The sequence below is a fragment of the Lacerta agilis genome, chromosome 4 (genome assembly GCF_009819535.1).
Source record: "Lacerta agilis isolate rLacAgi1 chromosome 4, rLacAgi1.pri, whole genome shotgun sequence".
NCBI classification, from domain to species: domain Eukaryota; kingdom Metazoa; phylum Chordata; class Lepidosauria; order Squamata; family Lacertidae; genus Lacerta; species Lacerta agilis.
The window spans coordinates 89,719,520-89,738,065 of record NC_046315.1 but is presented as its reverse complement, the minus strand read 5'-3'; the positions used below and the strand labels follow the sequence as shown (position 1 = coordinate 89,738,065).

The following is an 18,546-nucleotide window of genomic DNA, read 5'->3' as shown; positions in this document are numbered from 1 at the left end:
TTCACATTAAGCGACTTTTTGTTTTGTTTTGTTTTTTTACTTCTAGGGTAAAGAAATTGGGAAGGGCACTTACTCAGACTTCCTGAGATCTGGAATAGATTTTGCTTCCTTTTTGAAAAAACCTGAAGACGATGACCAGCTACCAGTTCCAGGAACTCCTGGCCACCGGTTATCTAGGATCCGAACATTTTCTCAGTCTTCTATGTGGTCAATGGAATCTTCAGTGCAGTCACAGAAAGATGGGTCTGCAGAACCTCCCTCTGTGAGTACATGAGATATACGAAACACCTGGTTTACTTTAATATATATATATGTATATGTATGTATGTATGTATGTATGTATGTATGTATGGTATCCCTTTTTGCTGGGGATTGAAGAGTTACATTTTCAGTTTCTCATTTTCCCGGGCTAATGTTCAGTTCACCCCATTTCTGTCTCAGTTTGATATTTTTAAATAAACCTTGAATAAAAATGGTATTCATTTTCATGCACATTTCTCCTTATCTTGTTCATTTCAATACCTTAAGGACTGCCTCTCCCCATACAACCCAGACCTTGAGCTTGTTATGTGAGGCCTTTCTCTATGACCCGCCCCCCCCCCAGAGGCTTGGGGGGTGGCAACACGATAACGGGCCTTTTCTGTGTTGGTTCCTCCTCTGTGGAATCCCACCTGCCATTTTTGCAAGCGTTTTTGGGTCGAAATACAGCATCATGTTTCAGTTCACAGACTGGTTTGGGAAGCGCAAGTTAGTTTTGCCTTGAAATGTGAACCTAACTAACTTCTCTCCGTTCCTGTATCATGCGAGCTGTGAAACCAGCCAAGATGCCACAATTAAATGTTGGTTCCCATTACGTGCGGCTGAGAAAACATGGATCATACCTTCTAAACCATGCTAGGGTATGAAGCCGTGGCTTAAAAAGTTCCATTATCAACTCTTGCTTGTTTGAAAACCATTAACTCTAGTTTCTGATTGGGAAGCTGTGGCTGACTATGGGTTCCTGGCTTGTTTACCTGCTCAAAATAAGGCAGGGCTTAAATGACGGAATGCTTGTGCGTAGAGCATTTCACCGTGTGAACGTGGTCAGTGTTGTCATGCTGTGGATTATGAATGCCATGGAGTTTTGAATATTTCAGATAAAAATCTTTAATGCAAAATCTGTAATAGCTGCCCTGGACTCCTCTGGAAGGAAGACCAGGACAGAAATTTAATAGGAACATGAAGCAGAACATTTTCATGGCTGCTGTAATGCATGTTCCACTTATACAGTCCTTCTTGTTATCGAGCTGAAGTGTATATTTTATAGTTAATATGCAGGTGTGTCAAATGGTTAAAAGTATTAATCAGCTATTTTTTAAAAAAATCTCTTGACAATCACAATATTGCCATGTTAGAACCTAGTTTTCTAGATTTGCCTGGATGCCACTTGAAAGAAGTAGTCTAAGCTTTTATTTCCGATTTTAATCAAAAACAAGACTTTAAGTATTCAGCCCTGGTGATCAATGGGGTGACACATGTCATAGCCAGATCGCCCTCACATCCAATATTCAGCTTCACAGCATAATATTATAGCAGTTAGGAATTTAATGACTTTTGCCTTTTGGGTTTTTTTTTATATTGCATCATTGCTCTTAGACTTATGCCCATTTCTTTAACAAGCACTGTTGTAGCTCTGGCGTTTTCTTAGGCTTTTCCAGGAATTACCATTATAACAATATTTTCTTATGCATTCTCTGCCCTGCAGATGGAACCTGTTCTAACCGCCTTGCCAGAGGAAAGCCGTTCGGAAGGGAAAATCGGCGTTAGCATTTATAAGAAGTATTTTGCTGCTGGGACAAATTATTTTGTAATTTTTATTCTTTTGCTCCTCAACGTTTTGGCGCAGGTACAGTATTTAGCATCGGTGAAAGCATTATGGATGGTGTGTGCTTATAGCATTTTGGCATATGTGACTTCCTACTGTGTGTGAAAAAATATTTATATTGTTGGCAAGAAATAGCCAAACTCTTTTCAAACATATCAGAGGGTTTCCCCTTTGAATTAAATGGGATTGCAAACCAGCTACAGGCCTATTAAGTTCCATTAATTCAATGGGATTTAATCCAACCGAAGTTTATACACTTATTCACTTCCATCATGTCAGGGGCAATTCATTCAGTAGTAGCGCTCTGACTCACCCCACCTCAGATTTGTGTGTGTATATATCCTACACAGAGGGATACGGGTGGCCTAGGGTTTGCCGATCAGAAGGTTGGCAGTTCAAATCCCCGTGACAGGGTGAGCTCCCGTTGCTCGGTCCCTGCACCTGCCTACCTAGTATTTCGAAAGCATGTCAAAATGTAAGTAGATAAATAGGTTCCGCCCCGGCGGGAAGGTAAACGGCGTTTCCGTGTGCTGCTCTGGTTCGCCAGAAGCGACTTAGTCATGCTGGCCACATGACCCAGAAGCTGTACGCCGGCTCCCTTGGCCAATAAAGCGAGATGAGCGCCGCAACCCCAGAGTCGTCCGCAACTGGACCTAACAGTCAGGGGTCCCTTTACCTTTATATCCTACACAATACCACCAGTCTGTATTGAGCAGGATTACACCATGCAAACTTCCTTACATCCTACTGCAAGCAACATGTTTCACTTCCAAATAGTTTTTGCCCGTGGCGGCAAGAACACCAATAGGCCGTCCTTCTCCTTCTTAAAGTGCACATTGCTAAGCATAGGTGCCACCTGGGCACCCTGAGGGCCCCCCGAATTTTCAAGAAGGGGGCTGCCCCCCCAATCCGCAGCAGCTGTTCACACACACTGTACAACATGCTCACCTTAAGTGCACAGCCCACATGGCATGCACGCATCACAAGAGCATGCCCCGTGGCACGTGTGTGATGGGTCAGCCCATTGTGTAACGTGCATCATGCCGTGTGCCAGTGTCACTTGTGCCTGTTGCGTAGTGCCAGCCCCCTCAATTGCAGGGGCAAGGTGGTGCACTTGTTGCTAGCTAAGGTTTGTGCAGCAAGATCAAGTGACAATCTATGGGCCATTTTAGACAAAGCTCTAAGATGTAGCTTCTCCTATAATATGCTGGTAGAGAGGAATTGTGCTTATTCGCCACACTGTGGGTTATGAGTATGGTTTGGAGTGTGATATACTTGCATCCATTGAAAATAGAACAATATGTCTGTTGGCTCGTTGAATTTTCAGAATCTGCTGTACGATTTGGACCTACGCGCGCGCGCACACACACACGGACACACACATTATGGCCAACGTTCAAATGTCTGGTAGTCCAGGAATGAAACAGTCATCCTTGATAATTGGGTGTGATTCAGGTGTCCAGTTGTACAATTTCAGTCTCTCTGAGAAGCTCGCTTGCAGCCAGGCCACTAATAGAACTCTGTTCTACAATCACCCAATCCCCTGAACAATACTTGAGGAGATCTAGTTTTCTTGTACTTTGGGGGGAACATTTTCTAGGATAATACGTGCTTGGTACTAAAAAGCCCCTGGAAAGACTTTTAAAAAACAAACCCCAAATAAAGCAGAAAACACATTGTTTAATTCTGTTTATTTTTTAAATATAATTTTTATTAAATTTTCTGTTTTACAATTTCAGATAAACATTTTACATCCTTAATATATCAGTGGCTTCCCTTCTTCTCTTTCCATGGTTCATTTTGCATATCTTACTGTATATCCCTGCATATTTTCCAAAAAACTATACCAATTGGTTTTCCGTTATTACATCCATCAAAAATTATTTCCACTGTTGAATTTACCTTAATGCTGCCAGCGTTTTCAGCTGTACACAGTTATTTTCCATATATTCAATGAAAGTTTTCCAATCTTCTTTAAAGGTGTGTTCTTCTGGTTCTCTGATTCTATACGTTAAGTCTGCAAGTTGTGCAAATTCAATCAAATTGAGTTGCCAATCTTCTTTAGTTGGGATACTGCTCATTTTCCATTTTGGGGCTAATTCTGTTGGTTTAATTCTGTTTGTTCAAGGTTGCCTATGTGCTGCAGGACTGGTGGCTTTCTTATTGGTGAGTCGTTAATTTCTTCTAAAATCTTTTAGAGCTCAATCCTAAGGAGGGAATGTTGGAGAGTCGCTCCCATTTCCATGGTTGCGCCGGCCTGGGTGGGAGTTGGGGGAGCACACCTGCCTTCCTCCCCCTTGCAGTTATCTCCCCCCCTTCAATTCTCCCAAACTCTCCACTCCAGGTTCCGATATGGGGGGAAATTGTCCCACCAGTTTCTGGCTTGAGTGGGTAGGGGGCTGACCCTGGAGCTTTTCCATCAAAATGAAGAGGCATTGGATTCCCTAGAATGCCATATTTCAGAGACTGCCACTAGCTATGCTGGTGGGAATACATCAATCGGTAGATCTATATGTATCTGATTTTCTGGATTGATTTCAATTGGGGTTTAGGCCTGGTTTTGGCACAGAAACTGCTTGGGTCACCCTGTATGAAGACCGATCCTGGTCCAACAGCACTGGCTACCAATTAGTTTCAGGGCCCAATTCAAAGTGCTGGTTTTGACCTATAAAGCCTTAAACGGCTCAGGACCACAATGCCTCAAGGACCACCTCTTTCCATATGCACCTACCCGAACCCTGAGATCATCTTCTGAGGCCCTCCTTCATGTGCTACGTCCTCGAGAGGTCAGGAGGGTGGCAAAACGAGAATGGGCCTTCTCTGCAGTGGCTCCCCGTCTGTGGAATGCTCTCCCCAGTGAAGTTCGCCTGGCACCTTCATTATACACCTTTAGGCGCCAGGCAATAACGTTCCTTTTTAACCAGGCCTTTGGTTGATCTGATTGACATCCTGTGCCCTTTAAAAAAAAAATGGGGGGGGGGGCTATTGGGTTTTTGTTTTTATTATTTATTTTGTGGTTTTAGAACTTGATTTTATTCTGTGAGCCAACCTGAGACCCCCGGGTGTAGGGCGGTATACCATATTTTTCAGTGTATAAGACGCTCCTATGTATAAGATGCCCCCTATTTTTGAGGACTCCAAATTAAGAAAACACCCCTCAGCACTACCTGTGTATAAGACGAGCCCCAATTTTAAACCTAATTTTTTGGTTAAAAACCCTAGCTTTATACACAGAAAAATACGGTAATAATAATAATAATAATAATGATGATGATGATGATGATGTCAGGAAACCCCCCTCCCCGCGGCTGGGAGAGTCGCGGGAGCGCTTGCAGTATAGGGAACCCCCCAAGCTGTTCACCAGCTCGTCCTCCCCCTCCTCAACCGGAAGCGACCATTCCTCCGGTGGGGAGGGGGAATCAGAGGCAGGAAGGCGGTGCAGGGGCTCTGAGAGGATCGCAGAGCCTCAGCGCTGATGGGAAAGCGGGAAACGGGGTCAGGTTCCCACGCTCCGAGGGCGCAGGCAGGAAGGACGCGGAAGGGGCAGGCGGGGGTTCAGAATCCCGTGGCTTTTTTGCTGGACAAAGAACCGGAAGGCGTCATTCCTGGACTCTGCGGAGGGATGAGATGGATGTTTGATCTTTTCCTCCACTGTATATAGCTGTGCACAATAAAGAACTTAGTTTTAGAAGTTCGGCGTCTGGCGCTTTACTCATGAGCAACCACTGAACGTCCTTACAAATAATAATAATAATAATAATAATAATAATAATAATAATAATAATAATAATAATAATAATAATATCATCCATGTGGGCCTTTCCAAGTGCTTAGTGGGGTTCTGTGGTGACATTCTGTTGGGGCACGTGCAGAGTGTCCATTCAACACACCAGCAGAATGTGCCAATGGAAGACAAAAACACCAGAAAGTTCTAGGTAGGGTCAGTCCCTTGACTGGCAGCATAATGCAGTCCCACAGTTTAAAGGTTACCTACAGTTGTAATATACCGTGTGTTCTGCTCAGTCTTGCATTTTGCTCAAATCCTCCTCAAGGACAAGGACAGGCTGCCATTTCCAAGTTTTATCTAGGTACACCAGACTCCAGCGTATGTCTTCTTCTCCCAGCACCCCACAAAGTTCATTAGATGCTGTGTGTTTTGCATTCTGCTGCTCTGGAGTGCAAGAGCCGGGGGGTTCTGTGGCTCAGTGCTACAGGTTGCGCTGCTTTGAGACCAGAGTCCTAGGTTCATTTTTGCACCGATAAGGATCCTGGGTAAAAGACCTCTGCTTGAGACTTTGGAGAAGCACTGAAAGTTGGAGCACCTGCCATTGGGCTTGATGAATGAACAGCTTGTTGGAGAAAAGTGGTTTTATGCCTTTGTACGCCTCTTCCCTTCCAATCCTTGACCACACGTACTGTTGCATGGGAACAAGATATTGCCCTACTGGCCAAGATCCTTGTTAGATTTGCTTAACAAATTTATTTATTTATAAATTAGCGTATACTACTGTATCATAAAAAATATTGAAGCTCTTTACAACAATACCTATAATGAAAATATGTAAAATTTTATAGAACTGTAGAATCAAGTACTTACCGCAGAATTCTGCAGATCTTAAGGTATTACTTACATATGAAAAGAGAAGCTTTTGAAGACTTCCTTTAAAACAACCTGAAGATGTATGGATTTAGTGTATTTCTGAATACCTGATGCTAGGGATTAAGGTTTAAGTGAGTGTGTAGGAAGTCCTGTTGCCTTCAGGTCTTCAGTAGGCTTTCCAGAAGCTAGATAGATGCACAATTCAATCCTTCTGTTATGTACTTAAGCACATTTAAATTATTTTCTTTCCACTCCTTTTGATGAATCTACAGGGCAAATGAACAAGTAAAGCTGAATGTTACTGTGGAGGGGAGCACTGAAAACAATGTGACGAAAACTCTTGACCTTGGCTGGTATTTAGGAATATATGGAGGTAAAAAAAAAACCTTTAAAAACCATTATTGTTGTGTCTTAAGTAGCAACAGGCCCCAAACGTCCGTCTGTCCCCCCCGCCCAGTGATTTAGTTTTGTCATTACAGATTAGCAAGATGGTACCTTGTTTTCTGATTAAAATAATTGACTCTAACTTTTTAAAAAATAAAACATTAGTAGAAAGAAGAGGTTTAATTTGTTTTCTGGATTTTGGAAGGCAAATCAGAAATTGAGTATTCAAAAAGTCATTCACCATAAACATGTGGCTATTGTCTCCCCGAATGGATTGTCCTAGCTAAATCTTCAGCGCTAATAAGGATGGGCAGAAGGATTACAGATTGATCCTCGTTTTACTGCGCTCAGTTTCAATTTTGTTTCTTAGTATAAAAAGATCAGCCTTTAAAAAACAACAACAGCAGCAACATGGATATATTTTGATCTCAAGTGCTATAGCAAATTAACAAGCTGCGAGGCGAAAAGCAGAAAGCGGCCTGCACAGAATATCAAGCTTTAGCATGCAGCTGAAGAGCTGGTGCAATGAATTAGGAGAGCAAACGTGGAAAAATAGGTTGTACTCAAAATCGGCTGTAGCAGACTGGAGGTGTCTGAGCTCTGAAACCATGGTTAGGAGATGAGGAGTGGACCTCAGGACCTTGTGTTTCCCTGCCCCAGCCCCCCTTCTTGGATTCAAATTCTCCCTTTCTTCTGCCAGCCTTACCTGCGATAATCAGCACGAATTTTAAAGCAAATCACAGTACAGTTGTACCTTGGAAGTCGAACAGAATCCGTTCCGGTAGTCTGTTTGACTTCCAAAATGTTCGGAAACCAAAGCGCGGCTTCTGATTGGCTCCTGCAGCTATTCGGAAGTCCCATCGGACGTTCGAATTCCAAACACACTCCCGGAACACTCACTTCCGGGTTTGTGGCATTTGGGAGCCAAAACGTCCAAGTTCGGGATCCAACGTGTTTCTCCTAAAATAAGACACCGTCTTATATTTTTTCTCTCTCAACAAAACACAGTATGGCTTATTTTCAGGGGATGTCTTATTTTAACCGCATCACATCGGTACGCTGCATAGCCACGCCTCTCCAGGCTGTTTTAATGGGAGGTGCCGCGTCACTATGGCTTATTTTCGGGGTATGGCTTATTTTCGGGGAACGGCTTATATTTTGCAAATACATAGGAATCCTGCTATGGCTTATTTTATGGCTATGTCTTATTTTAGGAGAAACATGGTATTTAGTATTCATGTGGGTTTTTTCCTGTAAGTTACAAATAAAATTATCTACATTTGTGGTTTTCAAACTTTCATGCTTCTGGGGGCTTTTTCAGAACCCCTGTACATTGTAGAAAATGTGAGGACGTATTCTGATCTAGGGTAAACAATCACATGGAGTGCTGGACTAGCTTTTGGGACCACATTGTTTGGGGGGGGGGTCATATCAGTATCCTGTGCAAATTGAAGGCCAAGTCAAATGTGATGAACTCTCTTTTTATTTTTTTGGCAAGGGGGAATGACTCACCTCCTCTAGGATCCTGAGTAGACTACAATTCATGATGCTTCATTTATTTACAGGTTTAACCGTGGCTGCAATACTCTTCACCATATTGAGGAGTCTCCTTATGTTCCAAGTTTTGGTTAATGCTGCTCAGACCTTGCACAACAAAATGTTTGAGTCCATTTTGAGAGCTCCAGTGCTATTTTTTGACGTGAACCCTATTGGTAAGTTGTAATCCATCATTAAATGATTTTTTTTTAAAAAAAAAACCATAGCCTTCTATTCGTATGGCTTTTTAGTTGTTAGTAAGTGTGCGGCTTTTGGTTTTAACTGGAAAAACCTTAAAACCAGTTTAGCACTTGGAGTGGTGTCCAGCACCACTTCCTCTGCGTTCTCCTGCTCCTCCAGTGCTTTTGCAGAGTTTTTTCAAACTTCTTACTTCTTCTTGCGCAACGGTGTGTGTACCTTTTGTGCCAGCAATTAAACTCCCACAAAGTCTGGCTTGATTAAAGCAAATAAGCTTTATTTACAAGCATATAAATTACAGCCACTTTCCCGGAGAGTGGGAGGCCATCATCGCTCTGGTCTCTCCAGTTCAGAACCGAAAGTAAGACTGACTCGGAACTAAACGGTGCGTCACATAAATCACAAAGACATCGCATACAGCAGATAACCCTGGATGTTGTGACACATCCTCATCCCTGTGGGAGGAGCGAACTGTTGAGCTTCTTTAACCCTAAAAGCTCCAAACATCACAGTAAGTGTTCAGGCAGAATATTTTGGTGCCTGTCCAACGGGGCTAGTTTGTGATTCCTGAAAAATTGTGCACTGTTAATTCACTGGTGGTGTTGATCTTGCACATCTAGACAAAACCCGGTAAGTTTCTGTTGCACCTGTTGTGCTAACGATTATCTAGTTGCTTTTACAGGAATCTGAGTATTTGTAGACATGACTAGCATGCTAGTTCATGTCACTAGCTGTGGAAAGATAGCGCTTGGTTTAACCTAACTTGAAAAACAATATCCTGAGTATATTGTTACCTGAACATTATATTTTTTGCAGAGCACTGAAAATGTTTTTTCTGAAGGACCTGTAATAATTTAATAAATAAAATAAACATTTTGTGTATCTTTACAGTTTACTTTGAGAAACTAAGGGTGAATCCTATGCAGGAGTGGCTTTTTTTGGGGGGGGGGAGCTGAGGGCTGTGTTGTCAGCAGAGATCAAGACAAAAGCCATACATGACATTCACGTAGCCCCAACATGGCTTCCCTTGCCCTGTGCTTTACTAAGCCATTGGAAACTGCCTTACTTCAGTATGTTTGTTGACCGTGGTGGCTTGTCCTCAACATCCATCCATCTGTGTGTGTGTGTGTATCTTTAGAACAACACCCTGTCTCCAACCTCATATATTTGTGGTGACTTGTAGAGGCTCCTCCTTCTGGAGAGTCAGTGTGGTGTAGTGGTTAAGAGTGGTAGACTTGTAATCTGGTGAACCGGGTTCGCGTCTCCACTCTTCCACATGCAGCTGCTGGGTGACCTTGGGCTAGTCACACTTCTCTGAAGTCTCTCAGCCCCACTCACCTCACAGAGTGTTTGCTGTGGGGGAGGAAGGGAAAGGAGAATGTTAGCCGCTTTGAGACTCCTTCGGGTAGTGAAAAGCGGGATATCAAATCCAAACTCTTCTTCTTCTTCTTCTTTGTAGCTAAAACGGCACAGCCAATACACAAGAGGGAGGTATCACCAGGCTTGGAGGAACCCCAACGGTTGAAAAGTAGCATTTTAAAAGGGGGGGAGTGGGGAGGAAGGGACTCTTCTAGGGAGCCCAGTCAGGAATGAGCATCTTCAGTGGTCATGAAATGCTGACTCATTGTTTTGGGCTATGGGGGATGGAAAACAGGAGGAGAAAGGGAATGGAGAGGCTGGGATCCTGAACAGGGAACATCCCACTCGATAATTCCCTTTTGAATCCCTCAGTAACTATGGATAACACAGATGGGCATAGCAAGCTTATATTGCTGTTGGATGCTGTGAGCCTTTTAAGATTAGTTTAATTTTAACACGCCAAGTAATGATAATAATCACAGTGCTCCAAGCATTTACGAATCCCCGGGACAAAAAGCTACGCCTCACAGAGAGTTTGTTGTGGGGGAGGAAGGGAAAGGAGAATGTTAGCCGCTTTGAGACTCCTTTGGGTAGTGAAAAGCGGGATATCAAATCTAAACTCCTCCTCCTCCTCCTCCTCTTCTTCTTCTTCTTCTTCTTCTTCTTCTTCTTCTTCTTCTTCTTCTTCTCTGGGTTTGGCTTTTGTCCATTTCCACTACAGAACTGTAAATTCTGGAGTGTTCTGTAGCAGTTGCCAGTGTATGGGCATTATCAGAAGGGGCTCTCTGGTTGCAATAAATGCCTGAATGCCAGCAAAGTTTGCCAAATGCTCTAGGAACTGGCAAGGGAAACTGAACAAGGAGCCCCGAAAATAGTAAGAGCTTATGAAAGTGGAAGTAGCAAGGACCACTCTAACCACTTCTGACAGGGGTAGCTCTAACAGAACAACTGTTGGATTTTTGTATGCTAGACCTTTGTAGACCTCCCAGTTTGACTTGTGCTTAATATATATATATATATATTTGCCACCATACATTATTTCTTGGGGTGCGGTCTTGGGGTTCACTATCCATGCACTATAGTTCCAGTTACACTTCAATCTCCCAGGACATTCTATACAAGATCTCAAAGTAGCTGACTTAATACAAAGGGATTTCAGAAATAGACTGGAAAGAGAAGTTGCTGAATTGCAACTCATTGTCAAACTCAAAACCACAGAGAGACCTGGTCTGAACAAAGACATTGGATTCTTATCTCATTATACATGACAAAGCTATCTTTAGCCATCTCACCCCCTTGCTCTTTCCTTTACGACTAATTGCAGTCGTTAACAGTCATCAACAAGTTTTCCACACCCATAAGCCAATCACCCATTCCCACCACCCTTCTGAGTAATATCCCTCCTCACTCTCTCACTATATATAAGGGTCTGGTGACTTCTATTTCAGTGAAGAAGTGTGCATGCACATGAAAGCTCATACCAAGAACAAACTTAGTTGGTCTCTAAGGTGCTACTGGAAGGATTTTTTTTATTTTTTATTTTTTATTTTTTATTTTGTCATGCACTATAGGTAAAGGTAAAGGACTCCTGGATGGTTAAGTCCAGTCAAAGGTGACTATGGGGTTGCGGTGCTCATCTCACTTTCAGGCCGAGGGAGCCAGCGTTTGTCCACAGACAGCTTTCTGGGTTATGGGTCCAGCAGGACTAAACCGCTTCTGGCGCAATGAGACACTGTGAATGAAACTGGAGCGCACGTAAACGGCGTTTACCTTCCTGCCACAGCTGTACCTATTTATGTACTTGCACTGGCATGCTTTCAAACTGCTAGGTTCGCATAAGCTGGGACAGAGCAACGGGAGCTCACCCTGTCGTGGGGATTCAAACCGCCTGCTTGACCGGCAAGCCCAAGAGGCTCAGTGGTTTAGACCACAGCGCCACCCGCATCCCTTCCATACACTACAGGGTAGCAAGCCATGGTTGCATTTCAAACTAGCAATGCATGTTATTGACATCTCTGCAAACCATTGGTAACATTCCCAAGCTGTTGCTAGTTGGTCCCGTTGAGGAATTTGCCATGTTGGTGCAGGTATGGTCATTGGGACAGATGTTTTGTGTGACCTTTCTGTCATCTGCACAGTTGAGTAAATAATGTCTCTGATTTCTTCAGCTTTCTGTTTGCTTAGCACAAGAGGGCAGCATGGTCTATTTTATCCTGCTATAGCTTTGCAATTAATTCCTTGGGGAGAAAAAGGCAAAGGTTTCTCTTGACTATTTACGGCCACTGGAAGTAGTAATTCTTCAGGTTATATGTTGAGCTACTGAGAATATGGTTTGTGACATTTATCATGAGCGAGTAAAGTGTTCTTTCGGCATATTCGTTGCCTGAGCTTCCTGCCCGCTTAGACGGTTGTGCTAGGCCATACTGTGTTTTCTGGTTATTACCCAGAGTAGGTAATAAAAAGGTGGGGGGGGGGGGACGACGACGACGATGACACTCCTGATCGCTTTGGGAGTAAATCCCAGTGAACGTGGTAGGACTTCTTTTCAAGAAAACATGCATAAAATCAGGCTGTTTTAACACAATATTTGTATTTTTCTTTGGATTGGCTTGAGAATAGAAACTGTGGCTCTGGGGGTGTCCTGTCTACAGAGTCTGGATTTGTGCTATTTTCCTTCTATTTTATAGACCAGATGCTGGCCAGGTTATGGTTCCACTGACATCTAATAGCCTACTTAGCGTACTGTGCATTGCTATCTCAAGCCAGAAAAGAGAAGCACAGAAATCTCTGTGCAGTTGTAGCTCTGTGTGTGTGTGTGTGTGTGTGTGTGTGTGTGCGCAATGCAGGAAAGCTGTATCTAGTTACCATTCTGGCTGTCAGAGGACTTGCAATAAGTAGTGAATAAATATGCAAGTGTGCATAGCTCAGGTAGGATGTCTGAGGTTTGACCCGCATGGCTTTGAACAGAATGTTCTCTGGTCATAGAACTGTTAGATAATCGGTCTAAGGTAGCGATGGGGAACCTGGGATCCTCCAAATGTTGGACTACAACTCCCATTTGTTCCTGACCATTGGCCATGTGGCTGGGGCAGGTGGTAGATGGAGCCCAGCAACAAGTTCCTGCCTCGGGGATAAGGCAACTTCGTAGGTTTACCCAACACTCACAGGAGTGACAAGAGTACGCACTGAGCTTTGACATATTGAATTATTGCTGCTAAAATGGTGCTTGATCTAATTTGACAAAACGCTGCTGCTGGATGTATTTATTTGTCTAATCCGCCGGGGAATATTCCTGGCAAGCCTCAGCGCAGTGAATTCAGTGTCGGAGAACTTCCCAATGAATAGTGCCAGCAATGTCTCAAAAGTGATGGTATGTAAAAAGAGGGAAAACCTCAGAGGGTGGTTCTCTCAGCGCCGTCGCCTGTGCACTGAGCGACTGTGGCATTTCAGCGTGTTGAAAATTAGTACGGTGATAGTGGGGTTGTGTTAAATTACAGTTCTATCAGCTGAATGGTGAGGCTGCTTTTGGTAGCGTTCGTAAATCTATGCTTGTTCACACAAGCGATTCTGCTCATCTTGTAGCGTGTTTAAACAAGAAATACCAGTCTGAAGGCTTTGATTGTTATGGCAGGCAGTATTTTTGACGGATCGCACAGGCCATTTACAAGGCAGAGCTTCATGTTAAAATATTTCATTGCTGTTGTCACTCGTCATCGGTATAAGGACTCAGGCACGATGCCAGAAGATCGCTGTGTTATGTCTGTTCAGGGTGGCTTATAAAGTTTGCTTTTTTATTATTTAAAAAAGAAAAAAACCTAGATGAATTTTAGTATCTTAAAACACGCACATGTGCACATTTTCTCGTAAACGGGATGGCTGTAAAGAGGAATGAGAGATCTCGCTGTGCTCTTTTTCGATTGGTTTTAAGTACTCGCAGCTTGGATTTTGTTTTCCCGTGTTAACCTGCGTTGCTTACTTTTAGGAAGCGTATCTGTTGCATATTTAATTTTCTTGCTTTAGAATAATAGAAACCTGGTGCATTTTCTTCTCTGTGCTTTTAAACAAAAAGGAACAGCCCAATAAAACAGCGATAGCTTGTGAAGATAGATAACACAATAGGGTTGCAGCAATCATAACGACCCTGAACAACTGTATAACACTCTAAATATTATTTTTGGATGTTTGCATGGAGCAGTTAGTAGGCTGAAATAAGTAAGAGGTGTGGTAATTAAACCTGTTTGGCTGCCACATGTTTAAAGGGAAAAGAGCACCTTAATTTCCCCCCCATACAACAATGGTTCTGTGTACTTTAAGCCTTATCAGGGTGTGATATTGAATGATTTTTATGGGAGTTGCTCTTTTATGGCTATTAGTATCATAATAGCTTTTGTTACAAGTTTAAATAGCCTTACTTACACATGCACCTATTTGATTGTAACTCTTGAGATTCTGTTAGCAACCTTTATAAAGCTGATTGCTATAGGAGTAGGCTCTGATCAGCAAATATTACTCTAAGGCTTTGTGTGCATTTACTATCTATTAGCATAGCCAAATTCATCTTTACTCCAAAGAGCCAAAAAAAATACTGCTTATTGAGGGTGGAACTGCATGGTGTGTACAGCACAGGGTTGCCGCTGAGAATAGCAATCCCATGTCAGGTTAGGGCCTTAGCACAGGGAGAAAAATTGACATGAGGTTGCTGGTCCTTTAGCATTAGCCCTGAGTTCTGTGTAATGTGTTGTTTTGCCCTGAAACTCCCCAGAAGAGGCAAGCATCGAATACCCTTGTTCTTCTGTTAAGCAAACAAGAAACCTTGTCAAACGTTCAGGAAGTAGGCTTAGCGTGCATTATTGCGTTTGCTACAGCACACCAGCATTTCCACACATGTTTAAAGCCATCGGAGCAGGGAGAAAGCATGGGAATGCTGTTCTGCGCAGGCTTTGTTCCTCTCAGGGAGCTTCCGACAGAGATTGGTGTGCTTAGACGCACAGTTCTCTGCATGCAAAGCCATGTGGCACACAGACTGCACCAGCACCATGCGTCTTCCTCAACTTGTGAACAGGGTAAATGTTAAAATAGATACGGTTTAAAGGCCTTTAGAAGAAGCCTGTGCAATAGAAGTGACACATAAGCTAAATTTTCCATGTTCAAGGTGTAGCTGTTTCCTTGTGGTGACATAAGAGAGCTGTCCTCTGTCATGCCAACACTGTCCATTCTAGCGGAGGAAAATTGTACGGTTGCCAACTGTCAGGGAATTGCCTTCGGCCCCGCGAGGGCTGTCACCGATGTATAGAGAGCCCAGACACCTCTTCAGCAGCGACACCTCTCCCAGCGGGCAGAGTGACTCCTCCTCTGGTGGGGAGGGGCAGGGAACCAGCAGTCCGGAGAGGCAGCAGCTTGAGGATGTTGCTGAGAGCCCCGCGCCTCCCGCGACATTTGTTTAGAGGGGAGCACCCATTTCTGTCACCCCAGTTGCGCAGGGGGGTCAAATGGAGACAGGGGAGGAGGCGCCTGGGGATGCCGAAATTCCTTTGTTGGGGTCACAGCCGGAAACCGGCACTCCCGGATTCTGCTAGCGACTGATACAGTCGTGTTTTTCTGCTCTCTGCTTGTAAATAGCTTAGCACAATAAAACTGTTAAAAGACAGTTCGGACTCATGCCTGCTTACTCGTGAGCCACCCAAGCCACACCTGACACCAACCAATGCACTTTAAAAATGTGCTGGGGGAGGGGGGTTATGGTGTTAACGTTTTTTATTTTGATTATGTATTATGTGGTTTTATATTGTGATTTTATCCTGTGAACCGCCCTGAGACCTGCGGGCATATGACTAATTTAATAAATAATAGTAATGTTATTGATGTGTATTGCTCCCCTTTTCTAGATACTTCAGTAAGGTAAAGCTAAAGGACCCCTGGATGGTTAAGTCCAGTCAAAGGCGACTCAAAGGCGCTCATCTTGCTTCAGGCTGAAGGAGCCGGCATTTGTCCACAGCCTTCCAGGTCATGTGGCCAGCATGACTAAACCCTTCTGGCACAATGGAACACCGTGACAGAAGTCAGACTTTCAATCTCTGAATTGCTGATTGTAATTCTTCTCCTGTTATTAATGCATTTGACTGTTCTTGATCTTCTCTTGGTTTGTTATTTTCTAAATAATAGTCCATTTCTTTTTCCTCTTCCTGTCCCTTCTGGTATAAATCCTTATAAAATTCCTGAAATGCTTTTAAATTTCCTTCGGGGGAAAAAACAGAAGTCAGAGCGCACGGAAACGCTGTTTACCTTCCCGCCGCAGTGGTGCCTGTTTATCTACTTGCACTTTGACGTGCTTTTGAACTGCTAGGTTGGCAGCAGCTGGGACCGAGCAACGGGAGCTCGCCCCGTCGCGGGGATTTGAACCGCCAACCTTCTGATTGGCAAGCCCAAGAGGCTGAGTGGTTTAGGCCGCATCCCTTTACTTCAGTAAGACAACTTGGAATAAGGCTACTAATCCGATTTCAGACAGCAGGGGTGGCAAGAAAGAAGATGCTTAAGCAGACGCAGGTGCTTGCATTTAGCCCTTCCATGAATTCTAACGAAAAGCAAAGAATATGCTGCGGCAAGTGTTGTGACGTGATTGTAGGCAGGTTGAAATCAGAGTGTGCTTCTTCCAGGCCTCAGGCTGCGGAAGATTGCGATAGTATTTCCCATGGCATGCCATTTGTGGCAAAGCTTCAGCAGTTTGTAGGTGCCATTGCTTTAGGAACGTGTACGAAGGCTTGTGCCTTGTGGATAGTGTGTGTCTGAACCCCATTTTGCCACATATGTTTTGGAGGTTTAAATGTGTCTTTCTTTGCAGCTGTGGTTGGGCCACATCTATTCCACGGAGAAAAGGACAAAAACTCGCTGCGAGTTTGGAACCCGGCATATGCTTCTGTAGTTTGTATTCAGCCATATCTGATGTTCAGATAAGGAAAACAGGGCTTCCCATGGTACTGAAATCATTTTGGTAATCTCACATATGTATCTTGTTCATGGCCCTTATAATTGATCCAAGAAACCAGGGTTCTGCTATGGAATTTGACTTTTCAGACTCAAAACAACACTTTGCGCCACAGTTCAGTTAGTTCCTATGTTCAAGGGCTGTGACCATGGAAGCCAGGCATGCATTTCTATGTTATCTTCCAGGGTTTTGCAGCTGGAAATAATTCAAAATCTGAATCAGGGTGTGAGGTTTTCCTTGGATTCAATTTGTAGAATGTGTCATCGCCAAGTCACCAAGATGCCGGCAGTATGCAAAACCGTTGAAAAATACGCCCGGCTCTGTGTTTCTCTGCTCGTCAGAACCTGAGAAGTGTAGAGGGCTGCGTTAGGAGGAAAAAATATTGTCTTGGATTCTCAAACTTGGGCAGCTGTGAGCTGGAATGCACCAAAGACTCTTACAATTAAAAGTTATTTCATTAATATAGTTGGTGGTAGTTTTTGCAATGCACAGAATACTGTCTCCCAGATGATCCTGAGTAATCTGCACTGCAGCATCTGGATGAATTAATTAGGCTTCTGTCATATTGCAAGCACCTGGCAGATTATGTAACAGTTGTGGAGTGTTTGTGTGCTCAGGAGATTCTGGGATTGACTCTCTCTCTCTCTCTCTCCCCCCCCCTTCTTCCTTAGGCACTTCTCTGCCTTAGAATCCAAACGTATATGGAATAGATGAGGGGAATGAAGTTGGGAGGGTTGCAGACGTTTTATCAACAGTAAAACTGGAGCGATAGAAAAAGTAACTGAGGTTTCAGAGTAAGACATCGAATCCCATCCAATATTTGCGGCTAGAAAACTGAAGAAATGCAGGATAACATGATGATTTGCTCCTGCTGAACTCGATTGCTGTTTTTACTCAGCTTAGAGCATATTCTGTGTCTGTGTTAACTGCGAAATGCAAGAACACGCTGCATAGTATCTCTTTTCCTCATTGCGCCATAAATGAGTTTTCTGAAAGTTTTGGGCATCCTTTTGCAAAATTATTCTTCTGTCACTCTTCGGTTTTCCAGGGCCATATTTTTCACGTAGGGTTGGATCCTAAGGTGTCTTGCGTGATCATACTGCCACTTTGCACAAGACAACCTCTCTGAATTCCTCTCACTTCCCTGACCTTCTGATGTTTCACATGCGTCTATGTCTCTTGCAACTCACTCTTTATATGTTTAATTGGATTTTCCAAAATTATTACTTAATTTGCAAGTTTTTTTGAAGGTCACAGTTAATAAATGTATTCACGCTGAAGCTACTGTATATTTTGTAAATGTGTAAAAACAACCACCACAGTTTATTTATTTGGCACATTTGTTGACAATCCAATCAATGAAGTCGGCTGAGTGGTTAAATTAATTAAAACAAACCAAATCTATCTATATCCTAAAAAGTAGCAGTTACAGGTAGGTAGCCGTGTTTGTCTGCCATAGTAAAAAAAAAAAAAAATTCCTTCCAGTTGGTCTCTAAGGTGCTACTGGAAGGATTTTTTTTATTTTTTATTTTGTTTTGACTAAAAAGTAGCATAATAGATTATAGCCTATGGAAGGGATATATATATGTGTGTATGTGTGTCCAAGAAGAGGCAAAGGTTTTC

At 43.2% G+C, this 18,546-nt stretch overlaps 1 protein-coding gene across 1 annotated transcript in view; it reads left to right on the top strand.

Annotated features, from left to right (window-relative positions):
- Positions 1–18,546, top strand: part of ABCC4 (ATP binding cassette subfamily C member 4) — a 161,973-nt gene that overhangs the window by 49,176 nt on the left and 94,251 nt on the right. Inside the window, 5 exon segments of the mRNA XM_033147888.1 lie at positions 47–262; positions 1,745–1,885; positions 3,993–4,030; positions 6,737–6,837; positions 8,414–8,560. Of these exon segments, the coding sequence (XP_033003779.1) occupies positions 47–262; positions 1,745–1,885; positions 3,993–4,030; positions 6,737–6,837; positions 8,414–8,560 (643 nt within the window).